The 14649-nt window shown below is 55.0% G+C and overlaps 1 protein-coding gene across 1 annotated transcript; it reads right to left on the reverse strand.

Annotated features, from left to right (window-relative positions):
• Positions 1-4861: 4861 nt before the first annotated feature.
• PKDCC (protein kinase domain containing, cytoplasmic) lies at positions 4862-14648 on the reverse strand (the record flags this gene model as incomplete). The annotated part of the gene is made up of 7 exons (XM_002927854.4): positions 4862-5786; positions 6012-6185; positions 7782-7889; positions 8131-8210; positions 8873-9144; positions 9790-9912; positions 14337-14648. Coding segments are annotated over 7 exons (1155 nt in total), but the record flags the coding sequence as incomplete, so codon positions are not given.
• Between the last annotated feature and the right edge of the window lies 1 nt (position 14649).

The following is a 14649-nucleotide window of genomic DNA, read 5'->3' on the forward strand; positions in this document are numbered from 1 at the left end:
GGACCGTCAGGTGCTCTGCCTTCCCAACCCACCTGTGCAAATCAGCTTCCTTGCCCTATCGTCACAGTTCATCTATTACCTCGTAGAGGTTGTGACAGCCCTAGTGACGTTTTTGTGACATCTCTAGTGACATTGTGAGGGCCTGAAAGGCAGGGGCATGTCTGATAATTCAGTATTCATTGCAATGATTAGCACTTAAATATATTGTGGCTTGAGCTCTCGAGAGAGGAGGGAGCTGTACGTTGAAACTGCCTGGTTCACCAATGACGCGGAGCTCTTCCTTGTGGAGAAATCTTGACCGAAAGCCGGAAGCTGCAGGGAGACGCTGGAGACTCGTGAGCGCTCTGATGGACAGCGTGGGCAAGGGTAGGTGGAGGAAAGCATTAGGAGAAAAATAATCAAACTGCACTTTGTTTTTATTATACATTGCACAGAGAATACATATAGATGTATATTGTTACATACACCAGTTTAGAGAAGAGTAGTATAAATTGTACTTTTGACGGTGACAGATTGAAGCTCTCAGTGACAGCGCAAGAAAGAGCTTTGGGTCTCTATAATCCAGTGCTGCTTAACCTATTTTTCATTATTGCCCCCTCCCGTGGCAAGTACTCTTGTGGATACTTTTATGCCAATTGCACCACCCCCATGAAATTTTAATTGCATGCATATACTGTGTATCTTTTTATATGCTGTGGACCTTTGGAGGGCCACCAGCCACTGGGATATCTAAGATTTTTTTCACGTCCCAAGAGCCAGGATTTGTCTCCTCGGGGGTGGTCACAGCCCTCATGAGAATTCCTGTTGTACAGGACTCCCTGACAATTACAGACCTCACATCGAGGTCCCTCTGGCTTCAGGTGGGTTTGACCAGTGGAGAGCTCCACAGGAGATGGGGATGGGACGGAGGGGCAGAGAGGAGAGTAGCACGAAGGTACCTATTCATCTGGCTGCCTCCTGGTGAGGTCCCCTGCCTGGCTGTGTCCTTTGGTCACTTGACTCCTTCCAGGTTCTCTGGATTCTGGTAACAGAGTATACTTCCTTCCCTTGAGAGGGGTTGGTAATAGTTCTGCTGCTGGCCCCAAGTTACAGCACTATCCCTTGGGGTTCCCCTGTACCTACACATTTATAAATCTATCTTATGTTCAGTGTGCTCTCCTATTCCTGTTGGGACCCTGAATGATAGACGGGGGAGGTCTTATCACTATACCTCAGGAGAACACCCTGGAGCCAGTAGGAGGCCAGCAGAGGGTAGGTGAGTGATGGAGGGTGAAGGGCCATATAGGATGGGGTAGGAGGACAAGGGATTACAGTCCTCAAAAAGGAGGCTGAGATGGGCCTTGTTCTGATTTATGGAATGGGGTGAGAGAATGAACTCCCTGGGCATGGGCATTAGGGATCCTCTAGAAGTTGAGAGGTAATTTTAAGAAATTTTAAGAAATCCTTCCCATAGTTGGGACTTACGTAGCACTTTCTCCACCTGATGGGGTAGCGTCTGCCTGGATTCACAAGGAAGTTACCAGGGGAAATAAAAGTCCTGCAGGATAGACATCAAAGGTGTGTGTCCTTAAAAACGGTCGAGCTCTTGGGGACATCCTCACCCTTATGGGGTGAGCCAGAGAGGCAGACCTGGACTCTTTAAATTGCCTTTTGGGCTTTCTATCAAAGGCAGGTGTGGGTCTGGGAATCCTTCCCAAGGGAAGTGCAGGTCTGAGACATCCCTGATCTGGGTTCCGGGGGAACTCTGTGCTCCCACGTGAGACAGTGGGGACAGGGGAAGGAACACAGGCTCTCAGAGGCTAACATCCTGGCTCTTCACCTTCTAGACCATCCCCCGTTTCAGAGCTGCCATGGGGATTAAATGAGAAAGTGCACATAAAGGCAGCCTGGCCCTCTTCCTAGCTGACTGAGTAGTCTCATGTTCCGGGTCTACCAAGTCTTTTGCCGGCTCTGCCCCTGGGAGCAGGGGGCAACCAAGCTTTACATGCTTTGGGCTCCAGAAGCCAGAGAGTGAAAGCAAGAAGCCGTTGTCATGGATGGCGGGCGGGTGGGCACATTATCCTGAGGCCTCCTAATCCCATTTTCTGCTTTCATGTTAATCCTCTTCCTCCTGTCTGCCACACACTCAACTCCCAGGGCACTGACCCAGACAGCCCAGCTCCACCTCCTCCAGGCGACGACAGTGCTCCCTGTCGGGCGTGCTGGAGGTGGGGCCTGGTCTTCCAGACCAGGTCACAGGTGACCATTGAGGCTCAGCTCACTCATAGCAATTACAGATGAACCAGTATTTCCTAAACTGTATGCTGACACTGGCTAAGACTTTTACTTACATAATTTCATTTGATCCTTGTAACACTCCTGTGAAGCAGATATTATTTATCTGAAATTTGCAGATGAGGAGATGGAGGCTTGGGGAGTTGTCACAGCCCAGATGACACAGAGAGCAAAACGCAGGACTAGCCAAAATTCCACCAAAGCCTCTTGGGGGGACCAGTGGCAATGTGACCCCTCCCATGCTGCTTCCTACTTCCCCAGCCCTGGAAAGGACCCACCTCTGGCTTCCCTCCTCTGGGACTGTCACCTGAAGCTTCAGTTGGGTGAACGTCTTTCTCTCATGCATGAGGCCCCGGGTATCACTGGCTGCGCAGCGGAGCAGAAAGAACATAGACTTTAGGGAAAGGGGGTGTGGTTCTGGCTTCCACAGGAAGGGGACGAGATGTACCCAGGAACTGAATGTTTTCCAGGGAGACAGGTGGCTACATAGTAAACGGCCATTTGGGGGAGGGATGATTTTGCCTCTGGCTTTTTACTCACTGTCCCCTTCCTTTCAGGGCACTCTGTCACCTCTCCATTCCCAGCTGTGAATGCCCTTCTCGCTACTCTGCAGGACTGAGACTGGCCACTTTTGCCCCCAGACATCTAGGTGCTGAGGCAAGGCTCGCTCGCTGAAGAAGCAGCAATAGACCATCCCCTCAGCTGCCTGTGCCTGAGTCTTTCTAAAAAAGTTTAATGTGTTCTGGAGCTTGCTTTTAATTAATTAATTAATATTTTATTTATTTATTTGACAGAGAGAGAGAGAGCACAAGCAGGGGGAGCAGCAAGCAGAGGGAGAGGGAGAAGCAGGCTCAGGGAGCCTGATGCAGGGCTCGATCCCAGGACACTAGGATCATGACCTGAGCTGCAGGCAGATGCTTAACCGACTGAGCCACCCAGGCGCCCCTGGACCTCCGTTTCAGTTTGTCACCCATGCCAAGTAAGCAAGCACTCCCTAAGTCTCACTTAGATTGCTCTTGCTGCAATTCTCCCCTCTGGGACAGGCTTGGAAGTTAGGGTGGGATTTGAATGCTTACTAAATCCCTTAGCAGCTGTCATCTAGGCTTCAGTTTTCAGGTCCATAAAATTGGAATGATAATTGTACCTTGCTGAGGCCAGAGTCTGCCCCTCTCCTCGGGCCACTTCTAGAAACTTCAAGATCCTAGAAGGCAGTTCTGGGTTCATCTTCAGCCTTCTCTTTCCTCGCTGAGCCACACACTTCCTGGGCCCTATGGGCCTGTCTGCTGACTGGAATCAGGGTCTTTGTTTCCCTCTGGACTGAACAGACCCTGCAGGCTTCCCTGCCCCAGTCCCATGACACCTCCTTGGTCTCAGGGTAGTGAGGTGGGTCTTCCTGTCCTCAAATCCCACGTGCTGGTTGGCAGCTGGAGGGTAACAGAGGGCAGTGGAAATCTAACACTGGACAGCATGGGGCGGGCTACATGTGTTGTAGCACGTGAGGAAAGGTGTGTAGAGGTGAAGAAAGCAGAGGTACTCCGTGGAAGGCTGGAGCCTGAGGGGGGTGAGCACGGCTGGAATCTGACTTTGTTGAGTCATGATGTGGGCTGCTGTGGTGGTTCTCACCCTCCCCATAATCACCAAGTCCAGGTAGCTAAAGGCAAGAGGTGGCACGTGTGGGCCAGGCATGGTGGTAGTGAGATGCAACCTTGAGGGTCTGAGCAGCATCCATGATTAGGATTCCAGAACTAAGATTGCCTCCTCAATCCCTTAGAACCACAGGGACATCTTGGACATGAGAACTTACAACAACCACATCTGTTGAGGAGAAATCGGGTTCTGGTTAAAGTTTGGTATTCTTTTTAAAGCCTCAAATGTTTGTGTGCTTTGAAAATATTCTAGAAGCAGAATGAGTGTACAGGAGAGAAGATGCAGGATTTCAAGTCAGAAGATGTGTATTAGATATGTTGGGCTCCCTCTGGCCTCAGTGTGATTGATCTTGAACCCTTAGGTCCTCATTGTCCCTCTGGGCTTCCACATTCTTGGGTCTTCCCTTGCTGGACCCTCCCTCCAGAGGCCCAGGTAGAGGGGGCTGGTCTTTCTATGGACCTTCCTTTTTCTCCACTTTCCATATATTTCATGCTCAGAGAAAGGCTCAGGAAAACAAATTGCCCATTAGCTTGTGGTGGGCAGTGGTGGTGATGACCAGCCCCACCCCATATGGGACACAGCTGACCTGACTACAGAACTCCCCTCCCCCCCAATGTGGCTGACATCCCACCATTGGGACACCAGTTGTTTGGGTAGAAGCTCTGTATATAAGAAGCTGGTGTGTGTTAAAGGGTGAACGTCCCTAGGGGAAGAAGTCCCTCCTATCTTTCTCCAGACACGGATGTGGAGGGTCATGGAGGGAGGTGGGTGCTGTGGGAGTAGGGCCTGAAAACACATTTTGCCAACTTCAGTGTTTGCCACGGAGATTTCACTCCTCCAAAAGTCATCCCCATGACCTCCTGCCCTCACTTCCCCAACCAAACACCAAAGACGTTAACTGAGGACAAGTCAGCCCAAGACACTTGTGGCTTGGGAAGAGTCCTTGTGGTGAAACGTCATTTATTAATTGATTGACTTTTTTTTTTTTTTACAAAAATAAACATTTTAATGAACAAGAAGTACAAAAGCTTCTGGATATACAAACTCCAGGAGGGGGGAAAGGCTGGTTTTGGCTGCTTTTCGGCTTTCACTGAAAGCAAATGAGGCAGAAAGGCCCCGGCCCCACCCCCACCCCAGGTCCTGGCTCAAACTGCAACCTGCTCCTTGACCCCATGTCTTGGCTCATACCTTGTGTGCTCCTCTGTCCCTGCCCCTGCACTGGCCTGTGGGGGCCCCCAGTTGGGTGGCCGGAGGCGGCCTCCCCAGGTACAGAATTCCCCATATCCCAGAGCATTCCCATCAAGTCTTCTGTCCAGAGCTCAGCTGAGAGAACACTCTGTGACCGATTGTCCCCACGCAGCCCCCACCAACCATGACACGCAGCAGTAGCAGCGGCAGGGGCTGGGGCTACATTCTCACACTATGAACACAGTGATGGGGCTGCCCACAGAATTGTCCCAGCGAGGGGCAGAGCCCCCAGTGGGGATAGGAGCCTGAGCCTCACTGGCCGCCCAGAGGGCTGGGGAGGCCGTCAGCCCTTCCCACCCTCCGTGATTCCTGGCCCCTGGGCCAGCAGTCCCATACCTAGACCGGTAAACTCACATTTTAACATTTGGCATTATTGCACGTTGTCCTGGTCACCTCACTGTCTGGGATGTCAGCCTCGTCTGCAGGGCTTTGCAGGTGACATGCAGTGTTGCTAGTGCAAGTCACGCCCTCCCTCCACAGGCGAGCCCAACGGGCAGGGCTGGTCCGCTGTCAGCTGAGCCCTCAGAGAGGTCAGCCCGAGGCCCTCACATACGTCGTCTTGTTGGGATCAGGGACCACGTGGTTCCATCCTGTCTTGAAAAATACCAGCTGCCGACCTGGAGGCAGAGGTGAGAGGTAACAGGACGGTTTCTCTCCCTGGAGGCGGGGCCGCTTTCCCTGATGGGACTGCCTAGAGGACGCGTAGACTTGTCTCTCATCATCTCGGCCTTCTCATCTTCTCACCAAAGCTAGCTTCTGACAGGGGACCACTACCTGTCAATCTCTTCCAGGGAAAGCCAGTCACCTCCCTCAGGACATCCTTTCCCTTCCCACAGGCTCACCTGTCCAGGTGGTCTGGTTGGTGACCACAAAGGCCTGGCACTGGGCATGGCTCTCGCAGACGTCCACGGCCTCGGCCAGGTTGAACACCGAGAGGAGGCAGCTCCCGTGGTGATACGAGGGCCAGCAGCGATAGTCTTCCTGGGGGATGGTGCTGTCTGGGAGGCGCTGGTACTCTGTGGGTTTGGGGATGGAGCTCGAATGACAATTCTGTGTTTCCAGGCCTGGGGGCCAGGGCCGCTTCCTGGAAAGGGCTAAGACTCCTTTCCTAACTGAAAGCTGAAAGCTAGCCCAGCCGCCCTTCAATGGAAATGGAGGGAGCTACCACTGTGGAACTGGGCTGACCACCCAGGAAAAGGCAAAGCTCAGATTCGGTTTTGGGGAGACCCACAGCTCCCAAATCTAAGGGTGAACAGTGGGTTCGGGGAGCACCTGATGGCGGGCGCATCGTAGGCTAAACGCACACGCAGAGCCTGAGGCAGGATGTTTTCGATACTGGAAGCTGGGCTTCTCAAACTTCAGTGTGCCTGTGAATCTCCAGGGACTCTTGCTAAGATGCAGATCCCAACTTAGGGGGTCCAGGGTGGGGCGTGGGGGTGGGGGTGCGCATTTCTAACCAGCTCCTGGTGCTGCTGGCCTGAGGACCACACTTTGAGCAGCGAGAGTTTAGAGCACCCCTGGGTCCCGCTTCCTTCTGGCCTTGGGGAGAGAGAAGAGGCAAGCTCCTCAGGGAGGGAGCAGCTGGGGATTTCTGAGGTTAAGAGGGACACAAATGAATGTGAAACACAAAAATGACCATTTGGGGAATCCATAGCTTGGGTGTTTGGGGGAGGAGGCTGGAGGAAAATTCTCCCCATTACACAGAAAGGGCCCCCAGAGGAGCTGCTGGTTGTCAGTCAGGAAGCTGCTCCGCTGCTGTTCACCTGAGTCCTCCCTGCTGCCCGGGGAGCCCCAGCTCTGGCCTGATAACGCAGAAGCCCTGGGCCTCTGGCCACCCCGCCCTCCTGCCTCCTTCTTCTACCAGGGACTAGACCAAAGTCCAGGACTGGCTGTGATTTACGGCCCCATAAACGGCGTCCTCAGGGACAGAGCCAGCCATTGTTCACCTCGTTAAACTTTATTTACAGGGCTAATGAGGGCTCCCCCACCCCTAAGACTGGCCAGAGCTCCTTGAATACAGAGGCTGCCCACTCCTGGCCCCCCTGCCAACCATGATAAACCCCAGGGCCTCCGCAGAGGGAGACGGCAGTGGCTGGAATTCTCCCCCTGCTCTTGGGCTTCTTGACTGGTCTGGGTGTGGAGCCGCGGCCACCTCTAGCCTCCCTCCTAGCCCCAGAAGGGCAGAGGAAGGAAAGAGAAGCCAACACAGATACTGTGTTCCGGCTGTGTAACAGGAACCAAGTTAACTGCCCGCACACACTTCGCCTGGCATTAAATCCCCATAAGCATTTTGTGAGGCAGGAAATATTAAACCCAATTCACAGGAGAGAAAAGGGAGGCTCGGGGTGGAGGGAAGCTGCTCAAAGTCTTACAGTCAATATAGAGTGGGGTCTGGAGCCATCCAGAGAAGGGGTGTCAGTGCCCCCCAACCCACTCCAGCCCTGAGGTCAAGACAGAATTATAGTCCTTCTGGCTCAGCCAGAGAGAAGACCTCCAAGGAAAGGCTAAACGTCAGTGGTCTCTTCCAGTGTGTCTTAGGAAGATGAGCCACGGAGGCCAGGATCCCACCTGCCCCCCGCCCCAGCCCCTGGAGCCCTGTGGGAGCCGCTCACCAGCTCTGCTGTCTGCCGTGCTGTTCTGCAGATACTGCCCGCTCCGGAACAGGTGCAGCACTCTCTCCAGCTGCGCCAGGGTCTCATCCACTCCCCAGCTGAGCTCTCCTGCGGAGCGCAGTGTGGCTGTGAGACCAAGCCCAGGCTCCTACTCCTGCCCGAGGTTGAGGTCGGCAGCCAGCTGCCTTTCCCTCTCTCCCTCTGGAACCTGGGCCCAGATGACCAGTGGACTGGGAAGGGGGTTTGCCACAGAATGGCACTTTGGGAAATGATGCTGTCCGGGGTCATTCTCGTCCCCATGCCTGCTGGGGGAGGGTGCTGGGGAGCAGACAGGGCCTGGAGAGCTCACCCGTGGCGTTGACGATGCTGTCCAGCAGAGGCCGTAGTGGGGGTGGGGCGCTGTGGGGCAGGAGGTATGTGAAGAAGAACCTGGGGCAGAGAGAAACCAGGGGCTCAGTGGTCCGGCCTTGGGGACACCTCCTTCCTCTGCCCCAACTTGGGACAGAACCCTAATCTGGCCAGGGAGCCTGAGCCCTCAGGCCTACCACCTAGGCATAACCCCAGAGTGTACCAAGGAGTCCATTCCGACTCAGGGTAGGGATCAGGGCACATGCTAAGGCCGCACCTTAACTTTACACCACACGGCAGTCTGAGGTCTGTTTCCCCATCCACCCCCAGGACTTCCCCACCACCCAGTGGCACCGTATCCCCTGGGCTGATCACTGTCAGAACAGCCCCATAGCTGGAGCCCAGTGAGGAGCTTCCAGAGGTGAAGGGCCAGGGTAGAAAGGGGTAGTGCCAGTCCCACAAGCCCTAGGCTCTGAATCTGACACTATTTTAAGAAGCCTCCAGCTGCCACCCTCCACCCCAGATTCTCCTTGGAGCTGACTATTTTTAGCCTCATCGTCAGGAGCTGAATGTTCCCTTCTTGAGTGGGTGGAAGACTTTCCCCACCCATGCTATTCCATTGGTCAAGGCAGAGTCTCCCCACCCTGGCTGGCCTCCTGGACCCCATGTTGGCTCCCCCCTCGCCATGCCCTCCCGGGCCCACTCCCCCTCCCTGGCCTTCCTGAGTGGGGGATGGAGGTCACCTGTAGGCATTGTAGAGGTTGCGCTTCTCATTCATGCCCTCACACCAGCCCTGGGACGAGCAGGGCAAGGTGAAGTTCCTGGCTGGAAACTCCAGGATGCAGTCTGCGCTGCTGGCACACGGCGTCTCCTCCACACGAGCGTCGTCCAGATCTGTCACCTTCAGCTCCCCATCCACCAGCACAAACTGTCGGGGGCGGAAGTCCAGCAGAGTGACCGAGCCCAGTGGGGAATGGGCCAGGTGGTGAAGGAGCCGGCCCAGGCTCAGGCAGATCTGAGGGGTGGACACAAGGCTGCTCATAGGCTTCTCTCCTGGGAGGGGGCCTGGGGGGCTCCAGGGCTCACTCCTTTGGGGCGGGGGAGGGGGCTGGCTTTTCTCTTAAAGACCCTAGTGCTTATTAAGGGCTGAGGGCCAGCGGCCTGACAGAGCAAGCCAGTGATTTTCTATGAACCCTGGGCTGGCCTGACCCTGAAAGTAATAGGAGTCAGTGGGAAATAGGCAACATGGAAGGAAGTCTGGGGACACAGGTCTCCTCCTTGAAGCTGCACCTCGAGTGTGGTTTTAGTCCAGTGCACGGAGATAGAGGGAAGGCCAAGATGACCTGAAGGTCTCTTCTAGTCCTCAGACACTGGCCCTCTTGCAGCCAGGCTTTGAATGTGAGTGTGTGTGAGTGTGTGTGTGTGTGTGTGTGTGTGTATAAGGGAAGCAGGAGCACTTTTAAAACATCAGGATTCTCTGTCTTGCTTCCTTTTTTAACCCTTTGGCTGACAGTCGAGTCAGCTTTGCTCCATCTTTCCCTCCTTTTTCTGACTGAGGAGGAGTCCAAGCTGCTCTGGAGGGTTGGCCTTCTAAGGGAAAATGATCCCAGCAAGGAGCCCAGCCCTCCTCCCTGCTCCCTGGGCCCTCCTCCCTGCTCACCCGGAATCGGTCCTCCCAGGAAGTCTGCAGCAGCTGGATCATCTCCACAGGGGCACCCAGCTCTGTGATGGTGGTCAGGGTGTCCGGGATGTCCTCACTGTCCTGGTAGCAGTAGCCATAGAGCTGGGGGAGGCCCAGGGCAGGTCATTAGGTCACAGGGTCGGGGTGGGGACAGGGAAAGGCTGGGCTGTCAGAGGCCCCCCGCCCTCTGCATTACCCGCCTCCCACCCCCATCCCCAGGCTGTTGCTTCAGCTCAGGCCAGAAGAGAACAGCAGCACTGCCCAGGGAAGCCTGCCCTCTGTCCCTGCAGCCAGGGCTTCTGCTGAGGACATCAGCCTCTTACCTCCTGCCACTCAGGTAAACGGGCAGGTCTGGACACCACGTGCCATGTGCCAAGGACAGTGCTAAATTTTCTACACGCATAACTGGACTCTTATAAAAACCTTATACAGACATAGTAGGTACTATTGTTAATCTCCAATTTACAGGTGAGGAAACTAACTCAGAGAAGTTAAGTTACTTGCACAATGTCACACAGCTAATAAATGCAGGAGCTAGCATTCAAATTTATGTCACTTGGATTCCACAGTCTGGTTCTTTCTAAGAATACCATTTGTTAATCAACAAGCCAGGAAATGGGTATTACACCTCCTCCTCTGCTCCAGTCCTCTATTCCTTCTTCTTCTTTTTTTTTTTTTTTAAGATTTTGTTTATTTGTCAGAGAGTGAGAGCGTGCGCACAAGCAGTGGGAGCGGCAGGCAGAGGGAGAAGTAGGCTCTCCCCTGAGCAGGGAGCGCTATGTGGGACTTGATCCCAGGACCCTGGGATCATGACCTGAGCTGAAGGCAGATGCTTAACTGACTAAGCCACCCACACGCCCCAGTCTTCTATTCCTTATCATTTCTACTTTCTGGCAACTTCATTTTTTCTCAGCTCTGGTCTTGTGGGCGGAAAAACAAGCTCCCTCAGGACTGGTAACAAGCACTTGTAAGAACAAAGCATCTAAAGGGCACAGCCTTGGGTGCTCTTTGCACCTGGGGGTGGTGGGGGTGGTCACACCCACCAGTGGGAGTAGTAGTGAGGGATGGTTTCTGGGTTTTGGGGGCATGCTCGCAAGGGCCTGCCCGCTCCATAGGACCTGAGGGTGGACTCGGTACAGCCCAGCCTAGTCGGGGACTTCTGGGAAGCACATCCTGACTTTGTCATTAACACCTAAACCAGCATCCAGAGAGAGAGCCCTGCTTCCTCCAGCCTCTCCCACCACACTGCCCTTCAGCCGGGGATCAGATGCTGCTCAAACCAGTCAGCACCTTGCGGGTAGGAACGCAAAGGCCGAGTTGTCCAGGCCACAGCAGGGAGAGGGGAAAGCTGCACAATGTGGGGGCAGGGGTGGGGGGGTTGCGGCACAGAGGGGAGCCAAGCCCACAGGCTAGATGTCCCTGCATACTGTCACCCTTCTTACCATCATTCACACCCCTCCCAGATCTACTCCAGGCCCTCACATGCCCTTTTCCGTCCCAGGAGTGCCCTTTCAGCACCCCCTTCCTGGAGCCAGCTGCCCCAGTCCTGCTGGCATGAGAGAAGGCACGGCTCAGGGCCGCCATTAGATCGCTAGGGCTGCGAACTGGGGGATCAGGGGACAGTACCAGGCACCCTCTTCTTCCCTCTTTCTCTGCTCCCCCCACCTCGCATCAGCCCAGGGAGGCCCCAGGCCCCAGTGGGGTGGGGGGAAGGTAAGGGGAGCAGCCCTGGGGCCTGGTTCTCATTTTCTTGCCCAGAGTCTGAGCCTTTGTGGGAAACTTCTGAAGGTTATTAAACACCCGGAGGTCGTTAAATGCGCTGTTAACGAGGTATTAATCAACACCCCTCAGGAAAAAATAAAAAGACACCATTAACCCCCCCAGGAAGCGTGAGGCTGAGCATTTCAGTCGCATCTTTTGTTCGTTTGGGAGAAGAAATATACTCTAGCAGGGCCAGAATCTGGGCCCAAGTAGGCCTGGGGCCCCAGCTAAGGCCTGAGATCCTGGAAATGTGGAGGTGGGCGGGGGGGAAGACCCTTTTGCCCTTTGACCCTGGGCTATAGAGGCATCTATCATGTGAGGTGTGTGTGTGGGGGGGGGGTGAAGGAAGGAGGATAGAGAAATCTCGCCGAGGCAGTCCCCAGAGATCAGAGAAAGTGCTGGGAGGTGCACGGTGGGACATGCTACCTGGGCCTTTCCTATTAGAACCCACAGAGCCAACTTTGGGGCTGCCAGAGATGGGGACGGAGGCCTCGGGGGGCCTGGGGGAGCCAGAACTCTAAGAAACATTCTTTGGCTCTTCCCCGGTTCAGCAGTCAAATGGTTTTGAAATTTTAAATGAGTAAGAGGTATTAGAACATTATTTCTAGTTCCCCGCACACCCTCACTGCAGCCTCTGAGTAAGAGGGCCCCACAGCGGGCTTCCGTGGCAGCAGAGCTGGCCCTGCAGAAGAGGCCAGAGGGACCCTGTCTGGCCATCAGGGGATACATGGGGGAAATCACCCCCAAACAGTTCCTAAACTCACACTCAGGGGCCCTTTCTTCTTGCTAATGGTAGCTTTTTACCTTTCCCCAGATGGAAAGGACTGGGACCCTCCCCACCTTATAACACTTGTGCCCTAAGGCAACTGCCCCCAGTCTCTGACCCTGTAAGAGTCACACAAGCAGACCTCAGACAGACCCAGTCTTGGTCTAGTGAGAGAATGGGTGAAAACTATTCAGCTGTAATATATATGTATTACCTGTGTAATATAAATGTATTTTTGGGGCGCTTTCAGAATCGGACAGGGGCCTGACATTAAAGCGGAGGACCATTCTGTGAGATGCGTGGGGGCAGTTAACTAGATGCTGGTCAGGCAGCTTGGGTGGGGTGAGGGAAGGAGGGAGAAATTCCTTAAGAGACAGGAGAGCACATCAAAACCTCAAACCTATCCTAAGGTGGGGCGGGGGGCTCTTGAGTCAATTAACTAACATTAAATGTCCTGCTTCTCCACTGCCTCAGAATCTGGCAGACACCCCAGGGTTGCCAAAAAGTTCCCAAAAGCCCTTGGGAAGCGAAGAGAACAAGATCCTCCCAGTTAGAAGGGCCACGTAACCAGTCGCTCACTCCCGACGCTCCAGGCACAGTGTCAGCTGTGCAGCCAGGCATAGCCACCCACAACTGTTGGCTCTGCCTGACCTCCAGCCACCAGCTCAGGGCTTAGGACCTGGTCACAAGTGTCTGACCAGGGTTGGGGGAGCCTGGGGAGACCTGGAGCCAGCAGGAATATAAATTGCTCTCTGGCCTCTCTCTCTTGTTCTGCAATGCCCACCCAAGCCCGGGGTCTATCTCAATCCTTACAAAAGGAGGGAGGGACTCCTAGATTTCTGGTCCGTTCTGCTGGGTGCAGAAAGGTTAATTTGAATGGGTTAGGTGGTGGAAGGTATGGGCAAGGTTCCTCTGCTGGGGAGTCTGCACACACCCTCTGTTCAGCGGGCCAAGACCAGTCAGGGATTCCCCTCTCTGTCTGCTCAGACATGTGCAAAGGGAAGAGTTTGTCTAATCCTAGGGCCGACTCAAGGACAGAGAGCTGGGGGAGAGGAGGAAGTGGGTGTGTTAGGGCAGTGCTGGGGCTGTGAGAGGCCCACTCTCTTAGTCTAGCCTGGAGGGGACAAGGTGGGGTCTCATCTCTCCCCTCTGCCCCCCAGTGAACAGGAGAGACACAATGCCATTTAGTAGGAACCTGGGCATCTGGCCTTTTCAGTATTCCAGCCATTGACCACATCGGCTCTGATAACGTGACACTGAGACCCTCAGGCCCGTAGCCTGTCCCCTGAGCACTGAGCTAGAGCCTAAGGCTTCCTCAATGATCCAAGGGCTGTCTTTAAGGCCTGGAGAACGGCAGGGTCGCTTCTGGGAAGGGCTGTGCATTTTCTGGCCTACTACCCAATTCCCTCCAGTCCTTCCAGTGGATTCTGGGTGGGGTAGGGGGTGGGGATATTCTCTGGAAATCAAGCCTGATACAGGGTCCCTTCCCAACCCCCTTGCTGTCCCATCCCATCTTCAAAGCCAGACAAGCTACTGGCAGTCGAGAGAAGTGGGGTTCAGATTCCATCAAAAAAGGGGGCCCTACCACTGCAGTTGGAATCCTGACTCAGGGATGACCCCTGTGTCTTGTCTTGGGGTCATTTCCCTAGTGCTCAACACCGGAGCTCCAGCCAGAAGCAGGGTCCTAAGTCCTAACAGATTCGCACCCCTACCTCGAGTTTTGGGACCCTCCGTCCTGGCCTCTGTCTTCAAAGGGTATGGGGTGGAAGCTGAGAGATCCAGGAGTCCCTCCGTAAAGAGACAGCTCACTCAGGAGTGAGGGGCAGGGTAGTGTAGTGGGAAGGGGCCACGGTCGGGGTTCTGCCCCTAGGTTAACCTGGGCACAGTCACCAGGACTCCGTTTCTTTATCTATATGACCGAGGGTTCTCTCCCAGTTAGAGTGACCGGGCCTGGGCACGTCCAGCCAGCACCCACACCCCCTCACCCCTACCGTCGTACCTGCAGCACGTTGGGGTGCCGCAGCCGCTCCAGCAGCACCATCTCCTTGAGCAGCTTGTGGGCCGCCAGCCGGTAGCAGCCCCTCCGCGCCCCGAACTCGCGCACGCAGCTGCCCAGATCGTGGCCGCTGAAGTCCACCGCCTTGAGCGCCACCGCGGCGCCGCCGGGCAGGCGGACCCGGTACACGGCCTTGGTGTAGCCTGAGCCCACGTACTGCGCGCCGGACACGTTGCGGAGCGCGGCGCAACCCAGGCGCGGGCCCGAGCCGGGGGAGCCCGGGCCGGGAGCCGGGGGCCAGCTCGGGGCGCCGTCG

The sequence above is a fragment of the Ailuropoda melanoleuca genome, chromosome 4 (assembly GCF_002007445.2).
Source record: "Ailuropoda melanoleuca isolate Jingjing chromosome 4, ASM200744v2, whole genome shotgun sequence".
NCBI lineage: Eukaryota > Metazoa > Chordata > Mammalia > Carnivora > Ursidae > Ailuropoda > Ailuropoda melanoleuca.